General features: G+C 37.5%; 1 protein-coding gene across 1 annotated transcript; it reads right to left on the bottom strand.

The window, feature by feature from the left end:
- Positions 1 to 338: 338 nt before the first annotated feature.
- Positions 339 to 20592, bottom strand: LOC132140497 (transcription factor TFIIIB component B'' homolog). The gene is made up of 44 exons (XM_059549275.1): positions 20438 to 20592; positions 19737 to 19973; positions 18400 to 18955; positions 18165 to 18271; positions 17842 to 17898; positions 17486 to 17629; positions 16762 to 16892; positions 16562 to 16656; positions 16373 to 16427; positions 16149 to 16265; positions 15785 to 16030; positions 14985 to 15143; positions 14802 to 14865; positions 14512 to 14695; positions 13955 to 14028; positions 13694 to 13867; positions 13351 to 13597; positions 12886 to 12934; positions 12188 to 12330; positions 11884 to 12091; positions 11594 to 11763; positions 11434 to 11485; positions 11217 to 11294; positions 10948 to 11116; positions 10704 to 10849; positions 10391 to 10624; positions 10154 to 10253; positions 9946 to 10045; positions 9779 to 9854; positions 9145 to 9304; positions 8852 to 9038; positions 8683 to 8755; positions 8385 to 8584; positions 8079 to 8181; positions 7498 to 7765; positions 7094 to 7430; positions 6823 to 6928; positions 6610 to 6739; positions 6470 to 6519; positions 5461 to 5819; positions 1870 to 1954; positions 1499 to 1778; positions 1214 to 1388; positions 339 to 654 (listed from the first exon to the last, which is right to left on the bottom strand). Exons 2-44 carry the CDS (start codon positions 19958 to 19960, stop codon positions 544 to 546), a joined length of 6783 nt encoding a protein of 2260 aa, XP_059405258.1. The 5' UTR covers positions 19961 to 19973; positions 20438 to 20592; the 3' UTR covers positions 339 to 543.
- Positions 20593 to 21046: the final 454 nt, after the last annotated feature.

The raw sequence follows: 21046 nt of genomic DNA, 5'->3' as shown, positions 1-21046 counted from the left end.
ATTTATTTATTTACTTATAATTTCTCCAGTGCTTTAATATCCAGACTACCACATATTGCAAATACAACTCACGATAACTAATTATTTATGAACATTCTTTAGAATATATTCTCACTGAAGAAAGGTATTATAACCCGCAAAAAAGGGCTTTGACCTCAGAAAGAAAAACAAATTAAAATAACATACAGTAACCATAAAAACAAATATATTTGGCACTGAACGAAACAAGATCAGTCAGTTAAAAACACTGATAAAAGTGTATCGATGTTCAGCATAAAATAAATAGAAATAAATAACAGAGCTGTGACTTAAACATACTGTATAAAAACAGGTGTCTCATCACCAAAAAAAGGCCTCATTACAGAAATGTATACAATATATATTAAGTTTTCCCTTAATGAACAAAACTGAATTAGAGAAACTGCATTACAACTACTAACAGGTCTAAAATCAGCAGTGTGACAGTTTTACACATCATCCACTTTAGTGCAACAAACTGGAATAGCAGCAGTGAAATTTAATCAAAAACAACCCAAATAAAAATCAATCCGGATCCACAACTTCAGTGAAGATGTCATCCAGTAAGAAGTGAGACACTTGATCAGGATTCTTATCAGCATCCAGACTAGAGACGGGAGGGCTGTTTTGAAGAGACTGCACAACAGAGATAAAGCATTAATGAAAACTACTAATATAAAGATGCTCATCGATTCAAAGCTAACAAGCCCTTGTCTAACTATAAGGTCAAATCTGACCCTGGACCACAAAAGTATTCAAAAGGGTCAATTTTTTTTATTGAGATTTATATACATCATCTGAAAGCTGAATAGATAAGCTGTCTAATTATGTATGGTTTGTTAGGATTGGACAATATTTGGCAACTATTTGAAAATCTGGAATCTGAGGGTTCTAAGAAAATCACATTTAAAGTTGTCCAAATGAAGTTCTTAGTGCATATTACTAATCAAAAAATAAATCTTGATATATATATAGACAGTTGGAAATTTACAAAATATCTTCATGGAACAATCTTTACTTAATATCCTAATGATTTTTGCCATAAATTTTGTTTTTTTAATAATTTTGACCCATATAATGCATTATTGGCTAGCGCTACAAATATACCAGTGCTATACTTATGACTGCTTTTGTGCTCCAGGGTCACAAATAATGTACATAATGCAATGATTTGATTGAAGATGACAGCATGTACCTGAAGCTCTGCCTGTGTTCGGGGGGGTGAGGTGAAAACTGTAGGTGGGGACGAAGTAGGCATAGAAATTTTCTCATTAGTAGCTGTTAATGGTATACGATGAAGGACAACCCTTGGCGAGTATCCTGGCAGCATGGGTGGCTCCTCATCAGCATGTGATCCTAAACCAGAGCTTCTGCTTACAAACAGATGTTTTTACTGTGAACAGCACTAAATATTCTGATTTCGACAATCTGAAAAGAATTACATACGTTGTCATTGGCATTAAATGAAAAACATCCTTACCCTCTAGAAGTGGGTTTTACAGTGACAGGTGTGCTGTGATGCTTTGGTTGCAGGACACTTTGAGCACTGCAGATTTCCTCTACAGATAACCTTTCTAGCTGTACCCAGCATGCACTTGAGATCTCTTTTGTTTGTCGTCTTGTTGGAGTTCCCATGGACTCTTTCACCTTTGATGTCGGAGTTCGCTGTGGTGCTGTCGGGGCAGCTTGGGTTGACTTCAGCATACAAGGTTGATCTTTAAGGCATCTTTCAGGTGACCTTAGTGTCATCTGAAATGTACCTTTTTGAGAGAATTCAGAAAATAAATAAATCAGTAATACAAAAAATAATGAAGAAAGATCAATAACAGTCTGAGATGAGGACTGACTAACTTCTTGCTGGTGATTTTTTTGCTTGTGATGCTGGCAGACTCTCATTTGACTTTGTCATGTCAGAATTCGTGTTTAATTGGTGTACCTATAAAACAGATTTTTGCATTGTCATTTGCACCTTGTTTAAAGTTTTATATACAGTAGATTAATCTCGAAAAACCTTTCCAGGTCACATTTCAGTCCAAAAATTAATAAATATTTTGTTAATTTTACTCCCTCTTTATATATATTTTTAAAAGGGTCATATGATGTTTTTTTTAAAACATAATTATTTTGTGTAACAGAATATGTTGACATGCTTTAATGTTCAAGAAACACATTATTTTTCAAATACTGTACATTATTGTTTGTCCTCTATGCCCCGACTCTCTCAAATGCATCGTTTTCTACAAAGTCCTCCTCGTGACAGGCGCAGTTTGCTCTGATTGGCCAGCTGACCCAGTGCATTGTGATTGGCCGAACACCGCAAGCACTCGTTGGAAATGTAACGCCCCTTTCCATAATCGCAAGATTCATCTTTCAAAATAAATTTAAAGACTGTAAATAATGTCCTAAGTTTTACACACATGCAATGTGCAAAACTCCGCATTTGAACATTCAATAGCAAATACTTAAACTAATAACAAAACATACTTACAGTAGCTGATTCAGAAGCACTAGTTTGTTGTAGCAAAGTCAGGATTACCTCCTTTAATAGGTTCACAAAATGCATTGCTGTTCTGTTGTAAGTAATCTTAAAGATTTCTAAATGCATTTACTTTCCGAAGGCCAAATAAAGTGCCTTTGCTTTCTCCTAGATAAAAACAGCATCTCACTGACATGGCTGCTTCAACACTCTAGCCCCCTTTCCACTGCACACAACATTCGGACACGATTGTCGCATTTCTCCCTCTAGCGGCAGTCGCGTAGAACTTTCAAACTGGTCATGCACCAACCGTTACCTTGGCATATTCACCATGATAAAATTTATAATTTTAATGAACACAGTTAATGTATGAATGCATCGTCACAAATCAGATGACCCCCAAAATAAAAACAGTAGGTTTTATGGGGCTAATCAACGTAAATAATGGTTTAATAATTATTAAATAATAATTTCTGCCATAATTATTATAAACCACCATTTTACAGAAATAGTGTTTAAAGGAAAATGTTAATGTTAACAAAATATTGGTTATTCTGACCTCGCACCGATAGTTTTGATTAGAATACATCACATCCGGTCGGGCGTTCGCATACGGTCTAGTCGCAGAAGTTCAATTATTCTTACAGCGGACGACTTTGCAGTTTTCTTCACAAATAAGACAAGATCCATCAGTGACCAATTCTCCAAACCGCAGACTTAGGACAACTACACAATGACCGACGCACACTCTTTCTCCTCCTTCTCCCCACTCTCAGAGATGGACGTCTCCAAACTACTCCTGTCAAATCATCCTACTACTTGTCCACTTGAACCGATCCCCACTCACCTCCTTCAAGAGATCTCTTCTCCAGTCATACCTTCGCTTACTCACATTATCAACTCCTCTCTTCACTCTGGAACATTTCCCTCAGAATTCAAGCAGGCTCGGGTAAGCCCACTGCTCAAGAAACCATCTCTAAATCCAGCGCTTCTTGAAAACTACAGACCGGTATCCCTTCTTCCATTCATTGCAAAGACACTTGAGCGAGCTGTGTTCAACCAGCTTTCTATGTTGCTTGTACAGAACAACCTCCTGGACAGCAACCAATCTGGCTTCAAAAGTGGCTACTCAACTGAGACTGCTCTGCTCTCGGTTACTGAAGCCCTGCGACTAGCAAGAGCAGCTTCAAAATCCTCGGTACTCATCTTACTGGACCTTTCTGCTGCTTTTGACACTGTTAATCACCAGATTCTCCTGTCCACCCTCAGAAAGATGGGCATCTCTGGAACAGCACTCCTGTGGGTTAAGTCCTACCTCTCTGACAGATCTTTCAGTGTGTCTTGGAGGGGCAATGTTTCAAAGTCACACCACCTTGCTACTGGGGTTCCTCAAGGCTCAGTAATTGGACTTCTCCATCTACATGACATCATTAGGATCTGTCATTCAGAAGCTTGGCTTTTCTTATCACTGCTACGCTGAATACACCCAACTCTACTTCTCATTCCAACCAGATGACCCGACGGTAGCTGCTCGCATTTCAGCCTGTCTGAGTGACATATCTAGCTGGATGAATGACCATCACCTTCAGCTTAACCTTACAAAGACAGAACTCCTGGTGATTCCAGCAAACCCATTGCTTCATCACAACTTCTCTATACAGCTGGGCTCATCAACCATTACTCCTTCGAGGACAGCCAGAAACCTAGGAGTTGTGATGGATCATCAGTTAAGCTTCACAGACCACATTGCTACAACTACCCGGTCCTGCAGGTTTGCCTTATACAACATTAGGAAGATTAGACCCTTCCTGTCAGAGCAAGCAACCCAACTTCTTGTCCAAGCTCTTGTTCTCTCCAGACTGGACTATTGTAATGCTCTCCTGGCGGGCCTTCCTGCATGTACTGTCAAGCCTCTGCAATTGATCCAGAATGCAGCAGCGAGGGTTGTCTTCAATGAGCCAAAAAAAGCTCACGTTACTCCTCTCCTCATCAGGTTACACTGGCTACCAGTAGCTGCTCGCATCAAATTCAAGGTACTGATGCTAGCCTACAAGACGACCACTGGCAAGGCACCAACTTACCTAAACTCATTGGTTGAATCTTATGTTCCCTCCAGAAGTTTGCGCTCTGCAAGTGAACGACGCCTTGTGGTACCATCCCAAAGAAGTTCAAAATCACTCTCACGGACCTTTTCCTGGACTGTGCCCAGCTGGTGGAATGACCTCCCAATCTCAATTCGTACAGCTGAGTCTCTACTCATTTTCAAGAAACATCTAAAGACTCATCTTTTTCGCCTGCACTTAACCAACTAACACTGTCACTTTTCCTTTTCTTGTCTTCATTTATTTAAAAAAACAAAAACAAAAAAAAACCTGGCTATGCGTTCTATACTAGACTAACTGAGACTTGTCATGGCACTTGTATACTGTTGTTGTTCTCTTGTTGACCTGACTGCTTCTATTGTTCTCATTTGTAAGTCGCTTTGGATAAAAGCGTCTGCTAAATGATTAAATGTAAATGTAAATTTGAACGTATCCGAGGCTCAAATCGGATCTGAAATTTCCGCATACGCATGTGATCGGAACTCCACGCAGCTCCCGCATTACTTTCCATTGGAAATGAATGACTTCCGGTCTATCGCTTGTCGTTCGTCGGAGACAATGGAAAGGCGACTTAACTGTGGTTACTGAAACCATGGCTTCTTTCTTTGTGTGGACATTTGAGCGGCATTATGCAAATATTTCCACAGTGCCGTAGACATGTGCCGTAGGCGTGTTTTTTGAAAATTTAAATCGCATCATATGACCCCTTTAAATAATTTTATTTTAAATAATTTAAATTATTTAACATTTTTGAAGAAAGGCTTTTTTACATATAAAATGTGATCTAGACACTTCTTCATGAGACTTATCCATATAAAATCAATTGTTATGAACTGCAGCTAAATGCTGCTTAAAATTGCATACATCACTTGAAATTTCAGAGGGCGTCTCCTCACTCTTTGTCGGACCAAGCGTGATTTGCTCATGCTTATGAGGACTGCTTAAGATAAACACTTTTAGCTCTGTGCTGTTCTCTCCAGTCTCTTCAGAAACGGGCACAAATGCATCTGAGAGCAACATGTGGGAAACTCCTTCACACCAGTTCTCCATCTCATCCGAGTCCATGGGCAGCATATTGCTTCTGAGAGACCATTCCGCAGCTTGAGGGTCCAGGGACTGCCTGTGTGTAGCTAAAGAGGTCTGTGTAGAGCTGGGCTGACCAAGGTCATTTTCTGGAGGATCATCTTTTCTTTTTGACAGTTTAGGCATTGGACAAAGTGTGCCTTGAAAAATAGATTCAGTACTGATTGAAAACATGAAATTAGAAGCAAATCCAAAATCATCTGTTTAAATTATAAATGTGCATAAATAGATGCTTAAATTTGATGGAAACCATTTTATGGTTTAGAGTTTTTTCTGGATCTGTCACATATTCTGCATGACCATATTCAACATCCTTAATCCTTCAAAATACCTAAACGTAACAACCTTACTAACTAGCCTAATAATAAGCAGCAAATTAGGAATTTATTGAAGCAAAAGTCGTAGTTAATGTTTTGTTAATAGCGGGAATTGGACCTTAAAATAAAGTGTGACAATTATTTTGCTTTATATTATTATTTTATACATTCTTACTTCTACAGCAAGGTGTTTTCCATTCCACTGCCACAGACTGACTTAAGGTCATCTCTTCTGTTTCAGTATTTGTTGGTCTCCCAAAATCAGTTGAATTCTCAACCTGTGGAAAGTAAGAATTTATATTTTTGCAGATTTTTTTTATAGGATAAAAAGCACTCAAGCGATCGATGACCTGTCAAAATACAGAAACATACTTCTTGAAGACCAGAAGATAAGGCCTCTTTTCGAAGGCTGCATTCAGCGGTCTCATCCAATACAGGCACCAAAATATCAGACAGCACAATGTGTGAAACACCTCCAGATGCTTCCTCATGGTCCTCCGAGCCAGTGGGCAACAGGTCAGCACTATGACAGAAAGACCAACCCATTAGTAAGTAATTTGATATTTCGGTGGAAATGTAAAATGTATAGATCAGAGAATAAAGTCACTCATACCATGTCTCAGCACTGCATTGTGTTGACTCCGACATTAAGATTGATAGAGGACCGGTGTGTGATTGCTCACCACTCTTAGGGGAATCTCTAGTCTTTCTTTTGGGAAACGTCATCTTTACCAATAACTTGCCTTAAAATCGAGGGGCATAATTCATCAAATTGTTACAGAAGCTAAACAGTGTGTTGAGAAAAGGTTTGAAAGCGTTTCATCACCTTTCCTCTGAGTGCGTCTTTTCCTCTTGGGTGATACTGATGGTCCCACGTTTGATGATTGTGACACTTGACTGAACAGGTCTGCTGTATCTGGATCCTCTCTCACCTGTAGTATATATTTCAAATAAAACTCTAATTAATTATGGGTATTAACATTGTTGCCAATTTGAAATAAAAAATATACATTTAAATATCTAATACTGACCAATACCAACAAAAAAAGATATATCTGCCAGTACTCCTTACTCATTATGCCATTCAGCTAACATACCGGAGGTCTTCCTTCCTCATGAGGACTTTTCTGTCCAGCTGTTGTCCGTTCTTTGCTTAAATCATCTTCTGTTTTCTCACAGACGGGGATCAACATATCAGTCAGCAGCATGTGTGAAACGACCTCATGCGAATGCACCTCCTGGTCTGCTTCTGCAGCGACAGTCTGCTGGCTCTCTTCACCCAATTGCAGACTGCGTTGTTCAGAACTTGCATTCGCCATATGATCACCATTTTCCATTTCAGCAGAAACTGGCACCAATATATCAGGCAACACCACGTGTGACACATCCTCGTGCCTACCCTCTATTTTCAGTTCCACTGGATGCAATTCAGTGCTATGACAGAAAGTTGCCTATAATAATTGTACAAAGATTTAACAATATTTATTAAAATGTTTCTTACCATGCTGTTGATTTTACAATGTTGAATGGTTGTGAGGATGAAGCAATCCCAGCAGGCACTCCATCTGATTCCTCAATTGGAATATCAGAGAAATCTTCTTGCTCGGATCTCTGTTCCACTTTAATGGTTTGTTCTTTAATCAGAGGTTCTGGTGAAATGATCTGAGTTGTGGCTGAATCATTATAGCCAAAGTCAGATCGATTCTGTCGAGAGCAATCGTCTTCAGTAGATGTTGTTTTTGGGATTTTATACTTCACTTGCAACTTGCCTAGAGAACAAGGAAATAAAGGTTATTAAAAGTTAAATAAATAATAACTGGTTTGTTCTCAAGTGTCAAGTAAGTAAGTTTGAGCTTCCATTAATCCATGATGTGCTTTATGTGCTTCATGTTGATCAATAAAAGCCAAAATTATGTATTGTGTCTTTTCTTAAGACTTGGATTAAAATATAAAAAATATCTCAACAAAACGTCACATGGGTTTGTAATTACATGAGGGTAAGTAAATGATGATTATTTTACTTGTTGGGTGACTATACCTTTAAAAAGATAAAGTCAGTTAAAGGGACATTAATATCATTACCTCTCCTCAAGGGCATAGTCTTCTCTTGAGATGCAGATGATGACACACATGATGCCTCTCTGCAAGTATCAGGCTTTTTAGAAATATCTGCCATTTGGTCTTCCTGTGGACACAAGTACTAATTAACTCATGTGATGTGTTCCTAGTAAACTTTAAACTTTGAGTTAAAAATACACTTCAAGGACATTAAAAAGTAGATAAATACTTACAATTGAGCTGTATTTCTGGGAAATGGACCACTCGTCAAGAAATTTCATAACATATTGAGGACTAATGTTTTGTTTAGATATAAACAAAAACACTTACTTGGTCAATAACTGAAGGAAGAGATTTCTCACTCTCTGTAAGACATACAGATAAGCCCTCAGGTATTTGGAGCTCAATCTCAGTTTGTGCTGTGGCTTGAGATGTTGGTAGATTCTGACTGGATACAAAGTCAAACTGGCCATTTTTTGAAGGCCTGACCTTCACACATGGCTTTAGTTTTGGCTTGACCTTAATCTTGCCTTAATGGAGAGATCAGACAGGATATTACAATCCCATCTACATGAATACACAGATTTTAATATTTGGCATAAATGTTGAATGCAAGTGAACTTCTTACATCTCCTTTGAGAAGATGCTTTAGTTTCTGGGGACTCTGTCAGGAACTCATCCAACTTCAGCACATGCATCGACTTTTACCAAAAGAGAAAACCTTTTATTTCCCAAAACTGCTACAAGATATAAACACTCCACAAATTATGATAACAAAAGGGAGTACTACATCATACCGTGGCAGAATTACAAGAGAACATCTCGGGTGGACTAATTATAGAGTTCACATCATCACAACTGCTTTCCAGTGAGGATATCAATAGTGCTTCCTTTGAAAAAGGATCCAGGGCGTCATCCACCACCTTGCGAGAACTACTTTTACATAGATTATCGGTCTCTTCAGACGCCATGTTCAGAGATGCACTACAAAACAAAGTCATCAAGGATAAAAGGAATGGATGATCAAGGATTTTGTTTTTTATGGTGTAAAATGTTACCTTATTAAATCTAGACTGGAATGGAAATGTACCTGGATGGCTCTAATGTGAAGGAAAGAGAATGTGAACTGCTTGAGAAAAGCAAAGGTGTCTGGACTGGCTGAAGTTCATAAGGAGGAGTGTCCTGCTGCCCAGAGACTGGAATCTCATATAGAGTTAAAATAAATGTGGGTTCCTCCTCAGAATGTTTATCTGTGACAAGGAAGGAAATTGTTAAAACAATAATATACGCTACCATTCAAAGTTTAGGGTCAGATTTTAAATAGAAGTTGTCGTTTTTTTCTTCTTTTTCACTAAATTAATACTTTTATTTAGCAAGGATGCATTAAATTGTCAGTGAATATGTTTATGATGTTAAATAAATACAAAAAATCTTGAATTTTTTTTATAGCAGTTTCCACAAAAAATATTAAAGTTGCACAACTAAAATTAATGATACAAATGTTTCTTGAGCACCAAATCAGCATATTAGGTTTCTAATAACAAATAAATGCAGCCTTGGTGAGCTTAAGAGACTTCTTTAAAAAAATAAAAAATAATAAGAATCTTACCAACCCCAAACATTTCAAACAGTAATGACAGCACAGTACATTTACAATATTGTATTTATATAAATTTTATATAGTATTTAAATTTCTCTGGACCATGTGTTCTTGTCATCACTACCAATTGCACATGTATCCACTCCAGCTGAATCTGAAATTTCAGATTTTGCATTTTCATTTAGAGAGACACTGCATTCCTGCCAGAAAAAAAAAATGTGTTAGTTCAAAAGGTGTTTATTCCATTCAGCAAACACAGAATACACAAGGTATTGTTTGTCAGAACTCTACCTCAGAAGCTTCTGATGGCTCTTCTGTGCCGTCTTGACTTTCTGACTCCTGCTCATATGGTATTTGAACGTCTTCAGCTGCAGACTCACTAAACTGCATCCTAAAGCAATATTTAAACAACATATTAACCTTCATTTAATAAGACTACATTAATTATTAGAAACTATTATCAATTAAAACTGCTAAAAAAAAAGTTACATTTACATACATGTCCATATCACAAAGGTTGCTTGCAGGTTCGTTTGGAGGATAAGAAAAAGATGAAACCGCTTCAAATAGTGCAGGTGAAGGATCACTGAGAACTGGCTCTATAAGAAACCGATCAAATGAACAAACTCAATCGTTTGCGTGTATACATAAAACATGGTTTCTAATCAGTTTTGTTCTAACATGGAAAATCAAATCAGATCAAATGTATTAAATATGATAAAAGTCTAAAACCCACCATTTTGTTCTTTGTTTCCTTTACCAATGCCGCCCACAAGAACTTTTGCGGCTGTAGTTTGTTTTAAGCCAAGTAATGGGACAGGGGACAGAAGATCCTCATCCTGTTTATGTTCCTGTGAATTTCCTTCAGATGACAGAAGCTTATCTTCTCTGGAGATCTTCTCTTTGTCATGATCCAAATCACTATGCTTGGCTTTAACAGGACTCTTATGTTCAGCCTTCTCAGCAGGATCTAAGTGAAGATGTCATGGCTCAATCTTTGGCAGCAATACTAGTGAGATTTAAAGCAATACTCAAAATCTGAACCCCACCTTCATTAGGCTCTGAGGTCTGTTGAGGGTTTACCATGACCAGAGATGCCCCTTCCAGGTTGGTGGGTGTTTGCTCATCAAACTGACCGCGTCTCTCTGGGGCAATTCTGCCTTGAGCATAAACTGAGGAACCATCAGCAGAACAGCTGTACAGATGACACCAGAGAGCAAAGGCATTGTTAAAAACATTCAAGACAAACCCTGTTAATTTGAGCAAACTATTGATTCATCTGCCAATGCACACCTGACTGGAATAATCCTCTTCAGCTCTGTCTGAGGTTCCTCAATCATAGTGTCTGTGACTTCAGACTCAACAGCCTCTGAATCCTGTTCCTCCCGATCAGTAATTCGATCTTCATTCTCAGACAGCCGAGATGGAGACCTTTTAAATTCACCTCTTCTTTCAGGCTCATCTGTAAAAGTCAGTGTCTTTTTTTTTTTGGATCTGCTGCAAACCAAGTTAAACGCTTTAATTGCAGGTTTTTGATGTCTGAAAAAAGTCTTCTGTTGTACCTTTGTCTGACGGTTTGGTGTCAGGAACCAGAGACTTCTCAAGGAAGGGGTCGATCTCCTGCTCCTCTGTTTTACTCACTATTGGAAGTGGTACAGAGACAAATACGTAAAATTTTTATGAGTTGAAAGGAAAAAACAAAGACAGACAAAAAAGAAGGAGGGAAAGATGGATGGAAAAAGACAACCAGTTATAAAAAAAAAATGCTTTTAATCTTACCAGCTGATGTTAAGGAAGGAATACCATCTACTGTGGTTTCTGCGTCATCATTCTGGATGTACAAAAAGGCATTAATGATGCAAGTCAAATGTATGTTTGGTTTTCCATCACATCATCAGAACACATGCAGTCAAGTCACTCCTTTGATGAAATCCCTCACCTTAACACCCTGAGGGCCGCTCACTTCTGGAGTAACTCCACATGTAAGCTCTTCCTCAGGACAGTCCCTGTGCTCTTCAACAAGACATTTGTTTTGAGCCATCTTCACTTGGACTTCCACAGGACTGCTACATTGCAGCAGCGTTGAGTCACGTTTGACAGACGGGGTCTCTGGATTTAGAAAGAACACATGCCTTCGTTCAGAACAGAAACAACACACAGCATTATACACTCTACACAGGCTACTGGACAGTCTTCTTAGCTCATGGTTTATATGCATCTCAAGCTCACTTTCATTCAGAGGTCTGTGGATGGACTGTGCTGCCAGGCTCCGACTGGGTTTGATCTTGGAAAACCTTCTCCTTTTTTCAGCGATGCTTAGTTGGGCGGAAACGCAGGCAGTGTCGGTTTCCTTCACATCTTGATCTTGAGAGATCCTCTCTTCTAGAACATCACTAGAGGAGCCGAGTTCATCAAGACCATCCCTATGCTGTCCCACCTGCAAATCAAATTAACAGTCACTGTTATGATCACTACTTGAGCAATGCACAAACAATAACAGATCACACAAAGAACAAACTCCTCCTGTACTGACATGATGGCCTCTGGCAGGTGCCGTATCCCGCTGACTCTCAGAGGTTGTTGATTCCTCTGCTGTGGTTTGTGCTTGAATCCTGAGGTAGTGCTTCACTACGTCATTAGACACCAACACAACTGCTCTTCTCAGTGATTTCTGACCTTAAAAGGATATTAAAAGAAGCATTACACCTGGCAATGCTGGCAATATGTGATGCACCTCAACAACAGATCTGTGTCTGAGATTAGATGAAGAGCCCAGAAACAGACTCTTGGTAATGACATCCATTTGCATTCATTTACATTACCATTCAAAAGTTTGTACTGTTACTCAGCAAGGATGGATTCAATTCATGAAAAGTGATGTTAAAGAAATTTATAATGTCTCAAAAGGTTTCTATTTCAAATAACAGTTTTTCTTTTAACTTTCTATTCATCAAAGAATCCTAAAAAATGCATCACAGTTTCCATAAAATCTTAAGGAGCAGAGCTGATAACAACAAGAAAATGTTTCTTGCTCTCCAAATCAGCATGTTAGAATGATTTCTGAAGGATCATGTACCACTGATGACTGGAATACCATAATCACTTGAAAACAGTTATTTTACACTAAAGTAAGCATGAGTACAAATTTCTACGACACACTTTGTCTAACTGGTTTTACTACAACAATATATAAAATATACTATCAACACATCAATATTAAAGCATACTCACCATTTATTTCAGATGGAGTTAGAAACTCTAAATGATGTAAATTTAAATCCTAAAAAGAAAAAAGGTAATTGGTCTATAAAACTATACAGAAGTGTATCATCTAAGAGGAGTAGTTAAGTCTTTCTATTGGTCTGTTTACATTCAAACCCTGAACATAATAGTGACATTTAAAAAAATCTGTATAATATTCCACATCAAAATGCTGTACAACAAAAACATCTTTGGTTTTATTGAAGTACAATGCACTACATAGTCATACATTTACACAAATAATGATCATAGCTTTAAAAGTATTACAGAGCACTAGACACACCATCCCTTTACATTTGTAGTGATTTCTGGCACTCTGTTATGTTAATGTAAGCCGAAACAGATCCATGTGTCACACTACACAAATTCAAAGCTTCTCTTTTTTCCATTATTGTAGGAAAGTTGACCCCATGGAGTTGAAGCTATTTGATTTACCTCCTCCATGCGTTGATCAGCCTCCATCTCTTTAGAGTCCTGGACACTCAGTTGATTCGGCATGATAGTGCTGCTCATGTCCTCTGGTGATGGATGTGAGCCAGTATGACATTGGTCTATCTGATCCCCTTCTGAAGCAGTCAGATTGTGCTTGACCTTGTCTGCTCTCGTCTGCTGCCCAGGAGGACGTTTGAGGGAGCTTTGTGAAATCTCCTCCTTAGCTGAGCTCTCTGGAACGAGCTTCACACTGGCAAATTATGAGGCAATTGATGAAGATTTGTAATAAGAGGACTACTGAAAAGAAAATCCCATACCCTGATCTCGAGAAGATAATTTTTCATACCCCTGATCCTCTTTAACACCAGGGACTGCTGTCGAGACTTCACTACCATCACCAGAAGCAGTCAGATTGCATTTGACCTTTTCCGCTCTCATCTGCCGTCCAGGAGAATGCTGCAGGCTCTTGGAGGACTGTAGTTGGTCTTGGCTTACAGATGAGCTGTGTGAATCTTTTAGCCTGTGAAAGAATTTTGTTGGGTTTTTTTTTCTCCAAAAGATTAATGTGTAGTACTGCGATGTGTTGAAAGAATGAATCATAATTTACCTCAGAGGAGTCCTTTGCAGAACAACTATTGGCTGATTCTGGAGCTGTTCTTTTGCAAGACGGATGATCCTCAACTATAACGATTAAAAAAATTTTTTTTAAAAAAGTTTCAGGATTATCCCAAATAATATTAACTTAAGTTACCACTAATGAAACACACTGGTATCTGTGAGCTTGTTAAATGGAAAAAGGTGTTTTTAAAAAAGGTTTGTCTGGTAGCCAAAAAATCAATGCAAAAAAAAAAGGGATATTTCATCAAAAGCTTGTCATCCCAAACCTGTATGACTTTCTTCAGTGGAACACAATAGAAGATATTTTCAGAAATGTCTCAATTAATATCAACATTCTTTAAAATATCTCCTTTTACATTCCACAAAAAATATTAATAAAGGCATGGAGTGACATAACTGTGAGTAAATGCTGGCTATTTTCATTTCTGGATGAACTATGCCTTTAAAACATTATTTTATCCTGGGTGGTTATCTATATACTGTGGTAAACAAACAAAAAAGAAGCTAGGCAGGTGTGGAATCAAACTCAGTTGTGTGAAAACATACCTCATTCTCTACTTCGCTGCAGCTCTTATCTTGACATTCTTCTGCTGTATCCTCAATCTCGACTGTTGCTTTTGGCTCTGAACGTTTTTTGGATTTTCTTTTTGCGAAATTGGCCCTTTTTGAATGTTTGGAGGAGCTATGTGAAACCTCTTCCTTAGTTGCTCTCTCTGCACAGAGCTTCTCCCTGACACATAATGGAGTAATTGATAAAGTTTTGCAATAAGAGCACTTCCGAAAGAAAAATCTCTGAAAAAAAATCAAAATCTTTGTTTGGTAAGAATTTTATATACCCTTGATCATCTTCAGCACTGGGGACTTCACTACAGTCAGCACACAGCTCAGATCCAGTACACTCTGTGTAGAACATAAAAATCTGATGAATTTTACAAAACAAACATACATTTTCAGTGAGCACTTGCATTGTGATATATTTTTTTCGAACCCTCCAAAAAAATAAAAATAAATTCCACTACCTTGCTGTGATGTTTTGCTCTTTTTAGACTTCCAATTACATTTTGTAGGTTCCTGTTCTTCCTTCTCGCACTTTTTAGAGCGTTTCCGTTTTGTAGTTTGGATGGCAGATTCCTCGTTATGGTCAGCATTCCCTGTGCCATTTTCTCCTTCATTCAGCACTGTCAATTTTACGAAAAGATAATTTGAAACATGCACACTGCAGTTCAAAGGTTTGGGGTAAGATTTGTAATTATTTATGAATATTTCTATTCAGCAAGGATTTAAAGAATTAAACTAATCACAAATTATCACATGTGACTAGATGATCCAGACTAGATTAATGTCTGCAGAAAATTCAGTTTTGCAATCATCGGAAACAGTAGTATATATATCTGTGCTTTTTTTAGTAGCTTACAATAATATAGATGGAATTCCAGCTAACACACAACAATTAAAAGCCACAAAACTCTAATTTTGATGTCAAAAGGTCTTTAGGGTGACCTCAGTAATGTCAAAATATCAACTAAAACCTTTATGTGTCTTTTTGTTTTTCAGGTCACTCTTTTATGATTGTTAGCATTTTTTTTTTGATCCGGCCAAACATGACTGATCTTCACTGTCTGCATTTACAGTCATTGTCCACACATACCAGGTCACTATCTTCAGATGTTATTCAGCTGTTTATTAATACAGGAAACTATTAGTTTTAGACACTGTGTGGTTTTTGTACCATGATCAACAAAGCGATAGTGAGAATGGACAAATATGAACTGCAATGAGTAATCATGTATAACATTTTGGCAAACACATAGTGTGAAACCTTTTTTCGGTGTCTTGTTTTTCTTCCTTTGCTTGGACACTTTCTCACATAACACTTTTGGCTCAGTGTCTTTTGTGCGTTTACGCTTCTTGCTTGTACTTGATGACACATCTGCTTCATTCATATTACTGCTGTCCTCATTCTCCTTTTCTAAATCAAAACAGACACTGTCCACACTGCACAATTCATCATCTTCATCATCATTAATTGAGTCTTTGTCCTCAAGGTGTTTGGATTTTTCACCACCTGAGTGAGTAAAGAGAAGGGTTTAGAGTAAAAAACAATCACACAAACAATACAGTAGGACAGTGTAGTAGTAGTACAGTGGGTTCTGAGATCTGAGTTCCATTCTTGAGCACATTACCTTTGCTTTTCTTTGATTTCACAACCTGTTTTATGGATTTGCCCTTTTGTTTGTCTTTAGCCAAGACCCTCTTCAGCAGGAAACTGAAAAGCTTGCTGTCATATGGTCGCTTATTTCCTAAATAGTCCAAATGTCAGAGCAAGTACTGTTCAGTAGATTTTTAACAATACAATAGACAAGCAGAAGGATAGAAAGCAAAAAAATAAGAAATATAAAAAACTCACTGAAAGCTTTATCTACTCGCCATGAATTCGCTCTCTCCTCATTCCTAAATTTATTCTAGAAAACAGGGAAAGACAAAAGCACACAAACAGATAAACTCTAAGACCTATTGTGACCAAATTGAAATGAACACATTTATCCTCAGGGTCAGTCAGTGGTATGAGTATGTTTGTTATAATTAAGGTGTGTACCTTAATTTCTGCTCTGCTACGGTGAGTCAACAGCTGAGCAATCATGGAGAAGTCTGTTCCCACCATACTAATGGCCAAATAGAACATATCCGTTTCTGAAACACACGCACACTAAAATTTCAAGATGCTCTTAACTTGTTCTTCACATAAAAGAGAAGGAAACAAACCAATAAAAAGTACAGATCATTTAACATCCATACCTCTGACAGACCAATTTTTCACATGCCATTTTTTCCTGAAACTTGTGTATGTTGTGGTAGAGCCTCGCTCAAACAGTGGATTTGCATTCTCCACAACTGTATCCGATGTCCTTTGAACGCGGACTGTCAAACTGAACACAACACTGCAATCCATCAGTAGTTAATGATAGTTATGCATTACATAATATGAAATAAAGTGATATGGGCTGTGCTAAATGGCATCTTTAAATCTGTAGCGTGAAATGCATCATTAAACATATCATTAACAAAACAAAAAAAAAAACGATTTCATAACCTGAAATAACATAAGCATTAACCAAAATAAAATATATTAAAAGAAAAACTTATTTCAGTTAGTTTCCCAGTCAAAACTATTATAACAACTAAAACTTAATAAAACAATATAGATGTAAAAAAATAAATAAAATGACAAAAACAACAAAATTACTGATGTTTTAACTAAAATTGGTGTATATTGAAATTGCATCAATTAATAAGGTTTGACAGGACTAACAACAAGTTAAATTAATAGGGTCAATGTTTGGGAGCACATCTGAGAAGCAGTAGGGGAAATCAAAGCAAGCAATTCCACTTCCAACAATCTAGCTAAAATAACTGAACTAAATAAATCAATAATTCAAATCAGTACATTCACGTGTAATGCTGAGGTGACAGTTTCCCTTTTTAAGAACTGGATATTACACATGCTTTCAGGCCACCACACCTTTCTTCATCTAAAATCAGTGAGCCATCTTCTGCCACCTTGACTTTGGGAGCAAGCAGTTCCTCATCAGCATCAACATCATCATCATCATCATCATCTTCCTCCTCCTCCCCCTCGTCTGCGTCTGCCATATTTTTCTGCACCCTGAGATACAAAATCAATAACTTCATCTTGAAAGACATGGGTCTAAACAGCATGCAAATCAAACCAAATATTTAGTCTATAATGCAGGGAAAACTGCAGTCCTGAATGTCAAGTTATGTTTACACCAAGTGTCAAAAACAATATGAAATGAAGTAACCCCAAATGATGAGACGCATATATAAAAATAATAATATAGGTCTTATTTCACTTACGTGGGATTTGGGGGAGCAGTGATCTGTGTTTGAGTCTCCTCTGTGGAAAGGGAGGACCTTTCGAGATGTAAACAATCATTAGTAAGCATTAACTAACAATAACTCTTATTTTGCATCTAATTCTACTTCTCAGTGTGAGATCAAGTGTTATATCGGTTAACATTAGTGCTCTGCAAACATAAACATTTATAACATTCTAACATTAACAAACTGGTTAATAAATGCTGTAAAAATATATTGCTCATCATTAGTTCATACACAGTGCACATACAAAAGAGGGTAAAACATATAATTGAAGATGTATTCTATCAGAGCAAACTTACTTCATAGGGTTTGACTCTGGCAGGTAATAAATGAAGTCAGCTAAGGTCATTTTGTCACGATCTGGCTCAATGCAATGCTCACGTTTATGCTGTCTACTCTTCTTCTCCTTTAAAAAAATAAAATTATACACATGAAATTTGTTGAGATTTTAGTAGACATCTCCGTTGTGAGAAGCTTAAAAAAGTGGCATTTTTCCGGTTCAAACTTTTTAAAAAGATTAAAAATCGACTTTACCATTCTTTCTTTCTTCCTCTCCAGCTTCATCAGTTCTTTCAGTTTGAGGGTCCTCAAGACCTGCTGCTTGTCTGAAGAAATTTGGTTCCTGAGAGGAGAGTCTGGTCCATCAACACGAGTCAGTTTGACATACGATGAGAGTGTGCATGAAATTGGAGTGGCTCCTTCTTGAGGCCCGAAATCCTCATTTGGGATTTTTTTGGTAGTTCTACAAGGCTCTTGTTGTGACGGTGTTGATGATGGTGATTCTGGACAGCCAGATGTGGATGGAAGACACAGTGAGGATGCAGGGCAGTTAGCTGCTGTAGCGGCATCTGTGAATGTAGATTGTTGTGAATCATCTCTGCTGATAGCAACTGGGATAGGGGACTGAGTTAAAGAATCGGCTGCCTGAAAAGGGGATGATATCTTGGATGGCTCTGATGGAAGAGAACCAGTGGATGGAGGAGCAGAACGGACTTTGGGTCTGGCCAGGTTTGGTGTGGCAGAGAACCTGCTCCTCTTCTGAAGTACTGTAGTTGCAGGTGTGCTGACACTAGATGGCGCTCCATCATTACTGTCAATGGACAAGAGAGTTAAAAAAACAACAACACACTTGATTTGAAGTTCTCCTCAATCTCAGGTTTGATCACATGAGAATTTTAAGTACAGCTGTCTTTTAACTAACTTTTAATTTACTTTAGGCAGTCTTAAAACAGACCTAATCTGAATACTGATATTCATTTTTGTGGTTGACAGTTTTTCTCCACCAAGTACCTAGTCAGGAAATATAATCCGAAATACCAAAGTTCACATTTATTTGCAACAGCAACGAAATATAAAATAAAAATAAAATAAAAATAGAAGACGAAATTGAGAACAAAATGAGATAAATCTAATGATTACGATTAGAAAAACACAAAGATAAGTCAAGGACTATGATGAAATCAAGTATCAAATAATTTTGAATGAGATTTTATTGTTATATTTCAACTTGAATATTATTTAATTTTTATTTTATTTAGCTTTCTCTTATTTTTATTTCAGTTTGGTTTTAGTCTTTTAATATTTCAACAAACTTTATTTTAACTTAGATTTTTTTCCTAATATTATGTGTTCATCTCACGTTTGATCATTTTAATGCATATTTGCTGAATAAAAGTATTAATTTCCTTCAAGATCATAAATAAAAGCATTAATTTCCACAAATGTTTGAATGGTAGTGTATGTTTAATCATAAATGTTCCATTTGATTCCACATGAGAGGCAATTGCCATTTTCCAATTCACCCCAAAATATACTTTATTTCATTTCTATAATAGCCAATGTCTTTCCAAAAAAAAAAAGGGTGTGCTTACATGTTCAGTGATGCTTTCTCTGATGGAGAGCCGGGCACATTTCCATCTCCTGTTGCCACAGCAGACTCTTTGCCTTCCACCTGAGACTGTGGAGGAGATGACAGCTTTTGATGGGTGTCATCAACAGTTGTGGACCCTTGGGAGCTCCTGTCCTCAGCTACGGGTGCCACACTTCGACCTCCTGGCCTGACATTTGGTTTAATACTAATTCTTGCTCTTCGCATTCTCTTCAAGTAACTGGTAAAATCAAGTCATGTATAAGCTTGCATGTCATACATACACGCCTATATAAGGATAAGCTGTCACGTGACTGAATTTGAGTTGCACTCAGTCACAGCAATACAAACCTTGGCTATATGATATAGATTACAGTTGTGTCATGTGGTCAAGACTGACTGATTTCATCAGTCTGGTGGTGGCCATGTCTAGTGTGGCTGCTAAGCTAAGTTTTGAATGATACTGTGGACAGAACTGTCCAATTCATGCAATTATAACATGTAGGCCTTAATTAAAAATATAAAAGGGATATCTTTGAATTGTAACAAATATAATTTTAAATTGGACACACAAACGCCTCAGATTCCCACATCCCTCAGTGTGTGGTGTCCACACTGATTTCCCATTGGCTGCCTGGCAGAAATCAAAATGCTGAATTACAAGCGATAAAAGTGTAATGACAACAGACAAGCAACAAACCTTACTTCAATTCAAATCACCGTGTAACCCTGTCAATGTGGTTGTCGCGATTTGAAGTGGTAAAAAGCCGTATAAGCTGGTCGCATAGCTCCCTGCGCACCGGCCGGTCGGTTTGACCACCACGCTGATCGAGAACTCTACTTAGTCCGCGAACGGCATTGTGGGTCTTTGTAGTTTTACCGTAACTCACTTAGCTTCGTTCCTCCCGCTAAAAACTACATTACCCAGCAGGTTCAGAAAGTCAGCCCTGACTGACAGTACACACGTGTTTTTTTTACAGTCTATGGGAGCAACACTGTCTGTTATATTACACTCTGCAATTATATGAAATTAATTTCATAGAATTTGTATATGATTATATAATTAACAATTTACGAATTTAGGTTGTTATATATTTTTCCTCCAATTTTGTAAAGAACATTTTATGATAACTGTTAATTCTTCTTACATATTACATTCTTCTTAAAAAAGTTTGAAGTGTACTTCATTCAGCACATTAATTTTTAATCTAGTTAAGAAAATGAATTCAGTTATCTACTGATCCCATTCAAAGATTATAAACCATTTTACTAACAAAACTTGACATGCGAGGCTAATATCATTCAGCCAGTCAT

This window comes from Carassius carassius, chromosome 5 (assembly GCF_963082965.1).
Source record: "Carassius carassius chromosome 5, fCarCar2.1, whole genome shotgun sequence".
In the NCBI taxonomy this organism is placed as follows: domain Eukaryota; kingdom Metazoa; phylum Chordata; class Actinopteri; order Cypriniformes; family Cyprinidae; genus Carassius; species Carassius carassius.
Note: the sequence above shows the minus strand (reverse complement) of the source record. Positions and strands in the feature narration are given on the sequence as shown.

Coding starts and splice junctions, on each gene's coding strand:
- LOC132140497 (XM_059549275.1), bottom strand. CDS start 19,960: ATGCGAAGAGCAAGAATTAGTATTAAACCAAATGTCAGGCCAGGAGGT. Junction 18,272..18,399: donor AGAGGAAGAAAGAAAGAATG/GTAAAGTCGATT, acceptor ATTTTTTTAAAG/GAGAAGAAGAGTAGACAGCA. Junction 13,598..13,693: donor GGTGTTAAAGAGGATCAGGG/GTATGAAAAATT, acceptor ATAATTTGCCAG/TGTGAAGCTCGTTCCAGAGA.